Source organism: Melanerpes formicivorus, unplaced genomic scaffold, assembly GCF_026170545.1.
Source record: "Melanerpes formicivorus ecotype bairdi unplaced genomic scaffold, bMelFor1.0.p_v2 SCAF_1, whole genome shotgun sequence".
In the NCBI taxonomy this organism is placed as follows: Eukaryota; Metazoa; Chordata; class Aves; order Piciformes; family Picidae; genus Melanerpes; species Melanerpes formicivorus.
Window position 1 is genome coordinate 57,468,384 of NW_027142353.1, and position 15,058 is coordinate 57,483,441.

At 41.2% G+C, this 15,058-nt stretch overlaps 1 protein-coding gene across 3 annotated transcripts in view; it reads left to right on the plus strand.

Moving 5' to 3' along the window:
• Positions 1 to 15,058, plus strand: part of RDX (radixin) — a 48,832-nt gene that overhangs the window by 13,688 nt on the left and 20,086 nt on the right. For all 3 annotated transcript variants that reach the window (XM_068144545.1, XM_068144534.1, XM_068144527.1), the window contains 2 exons: positions 7,026 to 7,109; positions 13,036 to 13,131. In XM_068144545.1, the coding sequence (XP_068000646.1) occupies positions 7,026 to 7,109; positions 13,036 to 13,131 (180 nt within the window). The remainder of the gene's footprint in view (positions 1 to 7,025; positions 7,110 to 13,035; positions 13,132 to 15,058) is intronic.

Here is a 15,058-nt window from a genome sequence, read left to right on the forward strand (position 1 = left end):
AAAAATATAATTCCCATATGAAATGTGAGCATCTAATTTGTGCACATGGATGTTTATTGTTCCAGGTACATTCATTGACTGTACTCTGTATTGGTTTGGGTAAATGATTTAATAGATATATTGCTTTAGATTGTTTTATAGAAATACTATTTTGTGAGCTGTGGCAAATGTTCTCATAACCTATTAGCAGCATTTGTTAGAAAAACATCAGCTGCTTCCTCCACAATGAATAATCAACTTGTGGTCTTCTCTCAAACCATGCCATTGTGTGTAATCATTGCGGAGCAAATCTGGTGAAACACACACAAACTCAGACTGCCAGTTCTAAGTGGGCCTGTGTGTGAGCCTTGTGAGGTTCAACGAGGTCAGGTGCAAGGTCCTGCCCCTGGGTCAGGGCAATCCCTGGTGTCAGTACAGGCTGGGTGACGAAAGGATTGAGAGCAGCCCTGTGGGGAGGACTTGCAGGACTGGTGGATGAAAAGCTAAACATGAGCTGGCAATGTGCATATGAAGACTAGAAAGCCAACCATTTTGTTGGACTGCATCAAAAGCAGCATGAGTAGTAGGTCAGGGGAGGGTATTCTGCGCTTCTGCCCTGCCCTGGTGAGACCTTGCATGGAGTACAACATCCAGCTCTGAAGCCCCCAGACCAGGAAAGACATTGACCTGTTGGAGCAGGTCGTGAGGAGAGCCACAGAAATGGTCAGAGGACTGGAACATCTCTCCTGTGAGGACTAGCTGAGGATGTTCAGCCTGCAGAAGGCTCTGGGGAGATCTTATTGCAGCCTTTCAGTACTTAAACAGAGCCTGTAAGAAAGGTAGAAACAGCCTTTTTAACAGGACCTGTTCCAATAGGCCAAAGGGTGATGGTTTTAAACTAAAAGAGGGTATATTTAGAGAAGAATTTTTTTACAATAAGGATGATAAAACACTGAAATGTGTTACCCAGAGAGGGGGCAGATGCCCCATCCCTGGAAACATTCATGGTCAGGTTGGAAGGGGCTCTGAGCAACCTGATCTAGTTGAAGAGGCATTGCTCACTGCAAAGGGGGTTGGACTAGAAGACCTTTAAAGATTGCTTCCAACCCCAACTGTTCTGTGATTCTCTAGAAGGTGAAGAGGATAACTTTTGCAAGGGTTTAAAGCATTATTATTTGGGAAAATTTTATTGCAGATAGGTTAAAAAATAGGTCTGTGTACCCAGGCATTGGGACAAGACAATTTTGTCAGAAATAAGGAAAACCTATACTTTTCTGTATCAGTTTTCTCTGAATGTTTGGTGATTCTTTTATGGTGAAAGCTTTCTGCCCCTGGCCACTTGTTTATATTGTTCAATGTGGGCAAATGAGCCAAGCTAAATAGTCACTTTACAAGCTGTGAGGTAGGTATTGGTATTCTAAACAGAGATTTGGTGCTCTAGAACAGAGCCCTTCAGTAACGTTCTCCAGCAGACTCTTCTTTTCTGGGCTCTGTTTCACTGTGTTCTTTATACCCTCTTACAGCAGCTTTTTTTTTCTTTTCTTTTTTTTTAAATTTGTACAAAATGCACTCTTAAAGGTATTTAGCTGGAGAAAACCTCATACTAAGCTTTTTCCTCCTCTTGGAACTTCTTAAAAAATACCAAAGTAACTCACTAAATGTGTTCTTTTGTCTTTTACATTTTGGCCTTTAAAATGTAGACTGTACTTGTATAGATGCTTGGCTTGTGTAATTTAACCTGTAGATGCTTGGCTTATGTAATTTAACCTGTAGTTGCATAAAGGCCATATATTCAGGATTAAATTCTTCCAGAAAGAGGCAATCCCTAAAGGTGTGCATATTCTGCCCGTGTGTGGTGGTTTGAGCCTTATCTGGGACTTAAGAGCTCAGATGGGGGCCAGGCTGAGAATCTCTCCCCTGCTCCCCCCTCCTCTTTCCCAATAGAGAAAAAGTAAAACAAAACATGGCCATAGAAAGCCTACTTTTTTTGTTTAATTGCACATGGCAGTGTGGTGGTTTGAGCCTTAACTGGGACTTAAGAGTGCAGATGGAGGCCAGGCTGAGAATCCCTCCCCCGCTCCCCCCTCCTCTTTCCCAATAGAGAGGAAAATAGTTTGGATTCGGCTTGGAAGTAGAGAGGTAAAGAATTTTCTTTAAACGGGGTGTATGTATACATGTAACAATAATACGTGGGGTTCACAAGGGAAAGGAACAAGAATGGATAGGAAAAAAAGAAATATGAAGTACAAAACCAGTCCTTTGCAAAGTCATGGGTACAGCAGGGAGGACTATGTGGCAGAGAAGCAGGGGAACCAACGACAGTCCTCATCCAGGCAAAAGGCAGGGGCCAGGAGACCTAATGGCTGCAGTCTCCTCCTTTTCATAGCCTTGCTGGGCAGGGAGGGGGAGTGGAACAGACTTAGTTTCCCAGGAGGAAAACCCCCTGCAGGGAGGGCAATGCTCTCACAAGCCCTCCCCCCCCTGCTTCAAGGATGGGGGTAACCCACCCATCAGACTGTGGGTTGTGGGGTTATTTTTCAATGCCACGTTGGGGGAGGGTGGGACATTTGGTTGGGGTTTTTTTTGCTGTGTATGTCACAGTGACCCAAGTTTGTAATTTCTGGTGCTACCTGTAAAAACAAACAACAAAACCAAAAAAAAACAAAAAAAAAAAACCCCAAACCCCAAAAATAAAGGTCTAGGAGTGCTGTGTTGCCAGATGTCAATTCTGTCTGTCACTGGGGAGCTGCCATTCAGGTATGATGTTGCCTGATCAGTAGAGGATTGAGGGAGTATCTCTTACCACGTGGACCTTGACAGAGGATTCACAAAGTCTAAGTTACCCAGTTAGTAAGCTTACAATAGCATTTTAAAGTATTTCCCATATGGATCTCTAGGTCAGTAGTAAGTGATCAGAATTGTTAAATTGTGGCCTCAATAAAAATCTTTGCATCTTTGTCCAGTTCTGGGCCTCTCAATTTAAGAAGGACATTGAGACTCTTGAATGTGTCCAGAGAAGGGCAACAAGGCTGGGGAGAGGCCTCGAGCACAAGCCCTATGAGGAGAGGCTGAGGGAGCTGGGGTTGTTTAGCCTAGAGAAGAGGAGGCTCAGGGGAGACCTGGAGGTGTTCAAGAGGAGATTGGACGTGGCACTTGGTGCCATGGTTTAGTCGTCATGATGTCTGTGGTGACAGGTTGGACTTTATGGTCTTTGAGGTCTCTTCCAACCTTATTGATTCTATAGAGACACTTTTTAGCCTGTTTTAAAAACAAAAATAAATGTTTGGTCAGACATGCTCCTATGAATTGCAGAACCACCAAGAGAGTTTCTTGATTAGTTTACCAGAGTGGGATCCTTGGAAGGCATCTACTCAGAGTTCAGTCAAAATGATATATGAATGTACCATATGAAACCAGCTGCAGCTCCTACCCTAGGCCTGTGCACAGCAGAATGGGATTTCTCTCACGACTGAGCAGCTGTAGTTATTAACAAAGTCTTGCCCAGTGCTTTGTCATAGCTTCTGAAGTTTGAAGGAAGATTTGTAATCCTTGTAAGAGCAAGATTGACAAGCAGGCATTAGATGAGTTTTGTGGTAGTGAGTAGTGTTAGCATTCCAACACATGTTATGGGAAGCCTTCCCACATTTCTCTTGTCACCATTACAGGAGCTCCTTCCTGTTTCCATATTCATGTGGTAAAGTTGGTTCAGAGTAATTGTGTTTGGATTAGTGTCTGTCTTCATGCTTTGTGGTTCAGATAATTTCCCCCTGTCACCAATATCGCATCAGGAGCATTACTACAGAGTAGCTGGATACCCAACAGGCGTGACGGTCAGTTGCTGAATTTACTTTGCCTGTTTCTCCTCAATTCCCAGACTTATTTATAATGTGGAAACTTCCCCCGTGATTCCTATAATGTGGATGGATACCTTTATTACACAGACTCTGTGTCTCACACCAGAGGTTTTTGTCGAGACTGTGCTGTGTGATGGAGATCTGGATTAGAGCAAACCACCTAGGCTCACTCCTGGGTTTTGCCAAAAGTAACCATCTTGTTTTTCACACCCAGAAATATCTGAAGCTGTGAAATAACAGAAGATTGTAAAAGCCTGGTAGTTGTGGACCAAAAATCTGTCAGTCCAAATGGCTTTAGAAGGAAAATGATAGAGACTAAAGTTAACTTTGTAAGTCTTGTCTTCAGTAACTCATAGCATAAAAGGTATTCTTTTTAATATTGCTATCATTTAGTTTGTGATTTTTCTTAGTAGACCTGAGAGTGTAAATATGAATTAGCAGTTGGGTGATCTGTTACTCAGAAGTTTGAAGGAAAAGAAAATCATACTGAAGACTTAAGCAGTTACTGTAATGCATTTGAGTGACCAGGTGTGCCTAATGTGGATTTGTAGCTATCCCAGAGGTGGCAATTCTTTACTGTACTCAGGTTTTGAGGCAGTAACATCCAGAAGTGAACAGAATCTGCAGGCTCTCGAAGGTCTCTTCCAACCTGCCCTATTCTGCCCTATTCTGCCCTATTCTATTCCCTGATGAATTTGTTTCTGTATTACACTTACTATTTTACTGTTTGTAAAATTAGAGTATTTTAGACATAGACTTTCAGGGAATAATTCTTACATTTGTAGATTCCATTTGTTATGAGTAAGTCATGAGGTCTTGGGTGACAGGTGGACTTGATTTTTAAGGTCTTTTCCAACCTTATTGATTCTATGATATTTAAGAAGTTACTTTCTGCTTGGGCTCCCAAGAAGTCTGCTGCAGTTAGCTGAACTTGCTGTACTTTGTAGCTCTGTGAGCTTCTTGTTTTGGCAGTCATGCTGTTACGTAACAGTGCTTTGGCATTTAATAAAGTTACATTTTAGCTTTATTCTTTGTTACTTGCTTACTGGTAGCTGCCCTAAAGCAGGCTTAATTTTTAAGATTAAAAAGTTGTTTACAAAATAAAAAATCCACCCCTTGTAATTAGGGGGCAGCCTGCTGCCCTTAAACTAGTGCAGCTCTCAGTGAGTTAGACCTACCATTTAAAATGGGCTATTCTGTTGGAAACTGTCCAGTTCTTTTCTCCTCTTGAAGTGGGTAGAGTGAGAGAATCTACAGAAAACCTCTCTCTTTCCCCTCTTCAAACACACACACACACACTCTAATTTTTTTGCAATAAAAGTTTACTATCTTTTACTGCAAGGCCTTCAACTCTTGTTTATTATCAGTGGTTGCACAAACAAAAAAGTTTACTACCCCCTTGCTATCTTCCTTGTTTGCAGGTCTATAACCTGGAGGTCCTTAGACTCCTGCTACTTTTGTTTATTCAGCTCGCACCCAAAGTTGTTTACCTTGACACTGAAGAAAGGAGTGAACAAGCTTAATCTGTTGCATGAGGACAAAATTCTGTGCAGCTTGTGGTTTTGGTTTTTTTGCATCTCTGCTCTCTGTGTTCTGTTTTGTGGAGACTGTCCTGGACTCTCACTTCTCGAAGTATTCCACCTGGTGGCAAGATTAGGGAAAATAGTTAATGGAATGATTTATGCAGGCATAGATCAAGTAGTGTAGGAACCTGTAACATGAGTCCTAATTTATTCCTGATCCATACTTTATAGTAGTGAGAGAGAAATTAGGCTATATCTATGTGCCTTAAGTTTCATGTTTCTAGTTTTTACATTTATAGCACAGTAGATTTGATCTTTAACACTTTACATTCCTATTTGTTAAAGAGAGGTTAAGTTTGATATCCTGGCAGTAGGAATGGAGGACCATTCTAACAGTGAGAACACAGTACTGTGTGCATTTAGTACTTTTTGTTTCATGAAAATGCTCATTGATGTGTGTACCAGTGGGAGAGAAATTGGAACAGACTGTAGTACTTTCAAGTAAGGTAGGCTTCAAGATACCTTGTGGAATATTTTGGCTGCTTGTTTTAGAATAAATAAAACCCCTTTATTTAGAATAAACCAAACCAGGTTGGAAGAGACCTTCAAGATCATCGTGTCCAACCCATCAATCAATCCAACCCACCCAAACAGCTAACCCATGGCACCAAGCACCCCGTCAAGTCTCCTCCTGAACACCTCCAGTGACGGTGACTCCACCACCTCCTTGGGCAGCCCATTCCAATGGGCAATCACTCTTTCTGTATAGAACTTCTTCCTAACATCCAACCTGAACCTCCCCTGGCACAGCCTGAGACTGTGTCCTCTTATTCTGGTGCTGGCTGCCTGGGAGAAGCGATCATCATCTGCCTGTCTACAACCTCCCTTCAGGTAGTTGTAGAGAGTGATAAGGTCACCCCTGAGTCTCCTCCAGGCTGAGCAACCCCAGCTCCCTCAGTCTTTCCTCATAGGGCTTGTGTTCCAAACCCCTCACCAACTTCGTTGCTTATTTAGAACAAATAAAACCAGTGGCTGTTGGAAGTCATCTGGGAAGTGATCCTTTATTTCAGGGGAAATAAGAGGTTCTTTGAATAGTGGTGTGTGTTTTAGTCCTGTAGTAAGAATTGAATGAGATCAGTATACGGGGGAGCTTATCTTCCGTTGTTCTTTCCACTGATGCAGAATCTGCTATGAGTCTGTCCTGAGGTGTACAAGCTCCGTACTTTAAGACCCCTGAACTTCAGAATTTTAGAAATGGCAATGGCAGGATGATGCTTGAGTTTTTATACTATCAAGTATAAATACTTTAAAATGGTAGGTGTATCACTAGGAGTGGTGTTACATTGCACACAGTTTGGAAGCCCACTGAAATTGTGTCCAGTAGTCACATCTACGGTCCCATTAAATTGATTTTGAACTTTGTTCCCTGGTTTGACCTTCATACCTAGTGTTAAATATTACCCTGAATATACTTTCATACTAAATGAAAGATGAGATTTTGGTTTTTTCAGATTCAAACTTTCTGTTTTTTATAACTGTTGTGTTCTGTGTATACAAGACCATGGAAATTGTTGAATTTACTTGCCATGTGGTTCTTACAGGTTAATCACAGTCTGTGGTGGCATTACAATGCTACAGCATGATTCAAATATTTCTTTATTTTCTGTAGATCAATGTCAGAGTAACCACAATGGATGCAGAGCTGGAATTTGCCATCCAGCCCAACACAACAGGCAAGCAGCTATTTGATCAGGTAACTTCCATGTGTTTCTGTGTATGTATGTGTATGAGCTCATAAGTTTGGTGTGGATATTAAGGCATAGTTTGAGAAAGTGGAAGTGTCCTCATATATAGATTGTGTTTATCCTTACATTATGTAAACTGTGCTCTCAGATACTTCACATGGAATATACTAAATTCAAAGACAGCTCTGTAAATAGGTTAACAGTAATGTTTCAGATGAATCATATGTGTAGAATTGCCTTGAAATTAAAGGTATTTCTTATGTCTAATCACATTACAGTTGCAACTGCAATATAAGTGTTAGAATTATGTGTATGAGAAATTTATGTAGCCTTCACTATTCAATAAGGAATACAACAATAACATTTCATTAAGGAAAGCTAATGTCTTTACTTCTCCCCCCCCCCCCCAACAACAACACAACCTATAGATAATTTTTTAATTTCCTGAAGTAATGTTATCACAGTATAACTAAGGTTGGAAGAGACCTCGAGGATCATCGAGTCCAACCTATCAACACAGACATCATGACTAGACCATGGCACCAAGTGCCACGTCCAGTCTCCTCTTGAACACCTCCAGGGACGGTGACTCCACCACCTCCCTGGGCAGCACATTCCAATGACGAACAACTTGCTTGGTGAAGAACTTTCTCCTCACCTCGAGTCTAAACCTCCCCTGGTGCAGCTTGAGACTGTGTCCCCTTGTTCTGGTGCTGGTTGCCTGGGAGACCCCGGGAGTCTCCTTCCTGGCTACAACCACCTTTCAGGTAGTTGTAGAGGGCAATGAGGTCACCCCTGAGCCTCCTCTTCTCCAGGCTAAACAATCCCAGCTTCCTCAGCCTCTCCTCGTAGGGCTTGTGCTCAAGGCCTCTCCCCAGCCTTGTTGCCCTTCTCTGGACACGTTCAAGTGTTTCGATGTCCTTCTTAAACTGAGGGGCCCAGAACTGGACACGGGACTCAAGGTGTGGCCTAACCAATGCAGAGTACAGGGGCACTTCCCTGCTCCTGCTGGCCACACTATTCCTAATGCAGGCCAGGATGCCATTGGCCTTCTTGGCCACCTGGCCACACTGCTGGCTCATGTTTAGGCAGCTGTCGATCAGCACCCCCAGGTCCCTCTCTGTTTGGGAGCTCTCCAGCCACTCTGACCCCAGCCTGTAGCTCTGCATGGGATTGCCGTAGCCAAAGTGCAGCACTCGGCACTTGGACTTGTTGAATGCCATCCCATTGGACTCTGCCCATCTGTCCAGTCGGTCGAGGTCCCTCTGCAGAGCCTTTCTACCCTCTAACTGACTAACATCTGCTCCCAACTTGGTGTCATCTGCAAACTTGCTGATGATTGACTCGACCCCCTCATCCAGATCATCAATGAAGATGTTAAAGAGGACGGGGCCCAGTACTGATCCCTGGGGGACACCACTGGTGACTGGCCGCCAGCTGGATATGGCACCGTTCACTACCACTCTCTGGGCTCAGCCCTCCAGCCAGTTCCTGTGATCCAGCCAGTTATCCTGTGATTCAGTTTGAAATTTGAATTTTAAAAAGCAATACAATAAAGCTAAGTGAAAAACTGAAAAAGATGTCTTTAATGTGCTTATGGATTGCAGACCCATCAGAACTACACATTCTCCCTTGACAGTGTCACTGTTGTACACAATCCAACAGGCGAAATGTTTAATTTCTTAGGGTTATTCTCACATTTGTTTCATATGATGTTTGCCATCAGAATCTTGAAGCAGTTTTTAATCTGCATTGTGGAGCACTCTGGAGAATGTTAAGAATAGAATCTTTTCAGTGAAGTTTTGTTTTTCCTTGAGAAACCACTAGATGCATGTTCTAGATCCAAGATGCATGCATGTAGTTAAAAATGCATACATATTCAAAATCGCTTTCCAAACCCAGTTTGTTTCTGACCACTCCAGTATAGATGCTTAAAGTATGTAAAGATGGGTATTAAGAGAAAGTAACACACTGAGCTCTTAAGCTTTTAGTTGACCTTTTAAGAGACAATTAAATGTCCTGGTTTATATGCTGAAGGGTGGAAAATGCTTATTGGTTTGTAACACAGCTTTTTATTTTAGGTGAACAAAATTTCAGTTACTCTTTTTGGTTTGAAATGAATGTCTGACTCTTTCGCTGACATCAGTAGCAGTATAACTTCAGCCTGTGCATAAGAATAGGCTTAATGACTCCAGTAAAGACTTCTTGAAGAGAAAGGGCTGTCCTCCTTTATATGTAACTACATCACCATCAAAAAAAAACCCTTACAGTATTTTCTGACACATAAGCCTCAAACTGTTCCTTGCCTTTTGCCAACCTTTGCTATCTTCTGCCATCCAGTATTGGGTGGGGTAACATTCAGCTGTGTAACGTCTTATGCCCAGGTAATCAGGTTCATACAAACTGGGACATTCACAAACAGAGAACAAAGATACAGCTCGGACTTCTTCTTCGTGCTCTCTTCAGCTTTGTTCCTCAGTTCACTGCGTGGTGTTTGACGTCTCGCCAGCTTTTACAATCAGCTTCTGGAAGTTTAAATGGAAAAGCTGTTATGTCAAGCAAAATCAACCAGTATAGCTGTGGGTGAGGAAAGAAGCATTTTCAGCCTGACCTTAAATTCATGTGTGAGTTCCACAGAGTAACATCAAGAGCTGAACTGTACTGCAAAATCAGCCTGAAATTTTCAGGCAGAAGTCCTGCTGTTTCTCCAAAAGATAATTGAATAGCAATGTTATTGAGAGGATTTCTCTTCAAAGTTTATGCAGAGGTGGTGGATATGACAGTAGGCTGGCTGTTTCTTTTAGAGAGTAACCACTTCATGAATTTAGCTATTGTCTAGTGCTCCTTTGTGGGTTTGGTGAACAGCTTGTCCTTTTCTTTTTCCTTTCTCTCTCTTTCTGTATTAAGCTTTTAATTGGGTTTTTTTTGGAGTTGTTGATTTGTTTCCTGTTCTGTATGTGTGTTCATCATCTTCATCTGCTAGCAGACAAGAATGCAGCATCCCATGTCTGTGGCTTTCTTTTTTCCACTGTGAAACTCAGTACTAAGTTCTTATTTATTGCACAAACCTATTTTTGTAATAAATTACTTGTACTTTGGAAAGTGTCTTTACACTTATCATTAGTCCTTCTGCCTATCCTGTTAGGGCAAGAGAGGATTTTTCCTTCTTTTAATCAGCCATTTAACACCTTCCTAGAAGAGGAAGAACCCTGTGCTGGGTATGTTTCCACACACTTGTGGTAATGATGGCGGTTGTTTGTGTTTTGGTGCTTTCATCAAAACATGTTTGGTGTTAGTACTGAGTATCAGTACCTCTTGGTTTGCTGTAGTTGCCATTCTTTCTGAATGGCAGGGTTCTCTCCTTGATTTCAAGTTACATTCCACTGTATTATCCAAACATCTCAGAAGCCTCTCTTAGGATCTTTTGGCAGCTGACTCACTGAAATTCTCGCTCGGCTCTCTATGCTTTGATTTGCAAAAACATGTATATTGTTCTGGTTGCTTTTCTTCTCCAGGAAGTTATTGCCTATCAGTAGTCATGTTCTAAGTGATGGTGGATAAAAGTGTTTTACAGGTTTGATGAAAACATGCCTGAAGCCATTTAATGAATCATTTGGGCAGAATCAAACTTGTCAGTTTCTTCATCTGTAGTTATTTTTCATAGCCAGCTACTGTGGTGCTTAAGCACTCATATTACCTTGGTACAAAGTTTCAGAAACATTCTCTTTCCTTTGAGCTGAGGCAGTGACAGATGATGTTCTTCTCTTATTTATGGAGTCTGAAATAATGCAAGCTAATGTGAAAGCTGTTGATTTGCAAGCATGTATAACTGTATTGTAGTAGACAAGTTGTCTGTAGTAATGTGCATCTCCGTTGAAGGGCTGCAGTTAGCAGGTGAGAGAAAAATGTTTTGACATGAGCATAAGCACTTCTCTCTTTGTGCCTTATGGGCAAAGCTGTTGAGCATCAGCAGTTCCTACTGACTGCTTTTGCAGCTCAGAGAGCTGATCAGGTACAGAGGCTCACCTTGGGCAGCTGCAAAGTAAAAAGCATTTTAAGTCACATCATAAGGTTTTAAGTAGTTTGGTCAGCATCATATAGGAGGCCACAAGAAGCAGCAGGTCTGAAGTTTCTGATTTGGAATACAAAATGGAATGTTACTCAGAACCATACTGGTAACATAAACTTAACATTTCTTCTGTTGTAAAGTAAATGATGTAGGAGTTCTAGGGAAAAAAGTAACTGTGCTTGCTAAAGCAGTCAGGTTTGGATCCCTGAACATTGTCCATTCTGTGTATTTTGGAGCGTGAAAGGGTGGAGGAGGAGAAGTGCACAGTTGAATGATTTTTTGAAATGAGAATGCAAATGTGCCAGGCATCAGAAGTAAGCTTGCACAGCTATCTTGTGTCACTTTCTAATTTCCAAAATCTTAATTTTGTAACCTGATAGTACTACTTTAAAATGGAGGAGGATCTATGTGTAAAGTTCTGTTTGCTTCACTTGCATCTGAATGCTCCCATAAAACAGCCTTCAGTAAACCAGCTTGCCAGCACAGTCCAACCTCAGAACATATATAAGTACTGCCAAACTGCATCTTCTGGAGCCAGAGTTTACAGTTATTTTAGTAATCTTAGCTGGACCTTTCTGCTTAACTGCTCACTGAATCCATGTGTACTTTTACTGTGCAAAAGGCTTGTCAGATAGTTCCACAGTTTCGTTATAATCTGTGTAGTGAAAGTGCTTCTTTTGTGTTTGGTTTGTTGGTGGTTTTTTTTTAACCTGCTATCAAATGATTTTGGCTGATTATCTTAATTCTTACATTGTGAGAAATTATGAATAATTATTCTCTCTTTTCCCCTCTACATGTCACACAAGTTTTATAGACCTATGCTGCATTTTCCCTTGTTTCTCTGTCAGTAGCCTTAGTTGCTGCCTTAGCTACGCAGAAAACATTCTGTGTCACTGATCATTCTTTGCAACGTTTCTGAAACCTTTCCAGTCCTGCAGCATCCTCTTTAAAGTCGATGTGACCAGTCCTTATGTAGTATTAGAAATCTGGGAACACCACAGATGAGATCATTACTATAACAGCTTTGTTGTTTTTTAACTTTACAATGAGAATTTTGTTCACATGGTTAAAACTGTTGTCTGTAGTACTTTTATCTTTCATCGAGTTTCATCTGCCTTTTTACTGTTCATGCACGGATCTTTATGGCAAGTTTTCTACAGCAGATGTTGTCATATCAGTGCCGTTCCTTTTTTGCAGATCACATGAAATCCTAGGGGACTTCCCTAGTGGTTACACCACAAGTCTGTTCTGAAAACAGGTTGATTGGGGTTTTTTCCTTTCTTTCTTCGTTTTTTAACTAGTACATCCACATAAAGATTTCCCCTCTATTCAAGGACAATTTTATTTCTTTAGTACCCTTTGGTGATAGACATGATCAGAAATCTTGCAGGAAATCCATGCATGGTTTATTAGCTACTTCATCCCTATCCTTTTTAACTCTTGGAGCACCTCAAAAATATTTGAAGGAGGTGGTTCATCCTCATTACCTCATACTTGTCCACAAGTGTTATTCTTTACTGGAGTTTCACCAGCCATCTTGTGTTAATGTGGACTTCATTGTGGGTCTGCAGATCACTTCCCAGCTGTGCTTTCAAATAGCAGGGTCCTGTTTGTATTCCTGTTTGATGTACACGGTTAGCAGCAGGCTCCAGTTGGTAGTTTGGCAGCATGGTGTATGAGCTTATTTATAGCTCTGAGGTGAATGCTTCCCTGATAAATGATGTTTTGCCACTGTTGTAAATTTTTTGGTTCTTGTGAAGCTTGATTGCATTTCCTTAAGAGATGGTTTCTGTAGCTTATTTACCATATAAAAACCCCAGTCCTGTTGTAGCAATTGTTAATGATTATGGATCATTTATCTTTAGGTGGTGAAAACTGTTGGTCTTCGTGAAGTCTGGTTTTTTGGGCTGCAGTATGTGGACAGCAAAGGCTACTCAACCTGGCTGAAGCTAAATAAAAAGGTAACAATCCCCTAGTATTTCAACAAGTTTACAGGTTGAAATATGCTTTTATAAGGCTTGCTGCTTTAATGTTGTAGATGAGGTATAGCTGGCTTCAAATGTGAATGAAAGGTTGTTTTTTATTTGCTTTAAGTGACAAAGCACAGTTTTGAGTTTGCTTAGTTATAAAACAGTATGCAAAGCTGCATCCACATTGAGTTTGAGAAGGAGATACCAGTTCCTGTATTTCCAGTACCATGGTGATGCATGAATTGAGAAAAATGAAATTCATATTATCATCCTATTTTCATGTAGCAAAATACAATAGAATGAAGGTTTTCCTAAAAGTCAGTGTGTGAGAGGTATTAGGCTTTGGGGAATTTGCATGTATACAACCATAGCTCTTTAAACAAAGCACCAACAACAGGCTTCTAAACTTGTGTTTAGGTATGTCAGGTGGATTGTAGGAAGGGTAATGAAGTTGGTGAGGGGTTTGGAACACAAGCCCTATGAGGAGAGGTTGTGGGAGCTGGGGTTGCTTAGCCTGGAGAAGAGGACACTGAGGGGAGACCTTACTGCTCTCTACAACTACATGAAGGGAGGTTGTAGCCAGGTGGGGGTTGGTCTCTTCTCCCAGGCAACCGGCAGCAGAACAAGAGGACACAGTCTCAAACTGCACCAGGGGAGGTTTAGGCTGGATGTTCGGAAGAAATTCTTCATAGAGGGAGTGATTGGCCATTGGAATGGGCTGCTCAGGGAGGTGGTGGAGTCACCATCACTGGAGGTGTTTAGGAGGAGACTGGATGGGGTGCTTGGTGCCATGGTTTAGTTGATTAGATAGTGCTGGATGATGGGTTGGACACGATGATCTTGAAGGTCTCTTCCAGTCTGGTCTATTCTATTCTATCCTTTTTGGTTTGGTTTTCCCCAATAGCCCCAAGCATCCTGTATTTCCCAGCTATTGGGAGCCAGGTCATTTTACTTTAAATAGTATTTGTGAATTTGAGTGGTCACTTTTAATATTGACTGTCAGGTTATTGATGGCACTGTTTAGGATGAAAAGTTTTTTCCAAATTTGACTTACTGAAGATTAAAAAGGTAGTATTAAGTATTAGGAGGTAAATTTTAGGAGCAGGTCCCACTGCCTGCACTTGTATAATCTTTCCTTCTCTGTGGTAAACCCAGCAAGTTAAACCTGCTAACCACAAAAGATGTTTCCTGGATTTTCTGATGTCTTGTTTTATATGCCATAAACGTTGTAGTGCTGCAGATAGATTTTTAGCCTTAATGACTTGCCTCCAGTGGTTGGAGACAACAGAATTTGGTACATCATTTGCAAAAAATGCAGAAGACATTGCTCTCTGAGAGTATTTAGCTAGTTAAATTGATGCTGCAGTTCAGGAACATCAAGAATGTGCTAATTTCTTTCATTTTGACCAAGGCAGCGTGGGATCTTTTGTTTGGTTGGGTTTGTTCCTTTTTTTTTCCCCCTTTTAAAAAATAACACAAAACTTCTAACATCTGATTGTTAAATGCATCATCATAAACTGGCTTTAACATGCCAGTTGCTGTTTAAATATTTGCAGTAAATACAGGCAAGAGCTGATAAATTGCAGAATAGACGTGGCTTTATAAGTGGCTAGAACACAACTGATTGTCTCCTGGTGACATTAAAGTGAAATATTGTGTATGTGAGTAAGAATCAGGTGGACAATAATGCAAAACTTTTTAAACCTGATGTCTGAAATGCTGAATAAAACACTTGTGCTGCCTTACACAATTAAATGGTTGCATTGTGTTTACAGGGGTGGGGTTTTATGCTTCCTGCAAGTCAAGCAAACATCTTATCTTACATGCAACAAAGTAGTTCTAGAGGGGCTACTGTACACATAAAATGAAACGTGTAATAAAGTGCTTGGGGAATTTGGATGTGAGATTTATTTTATTA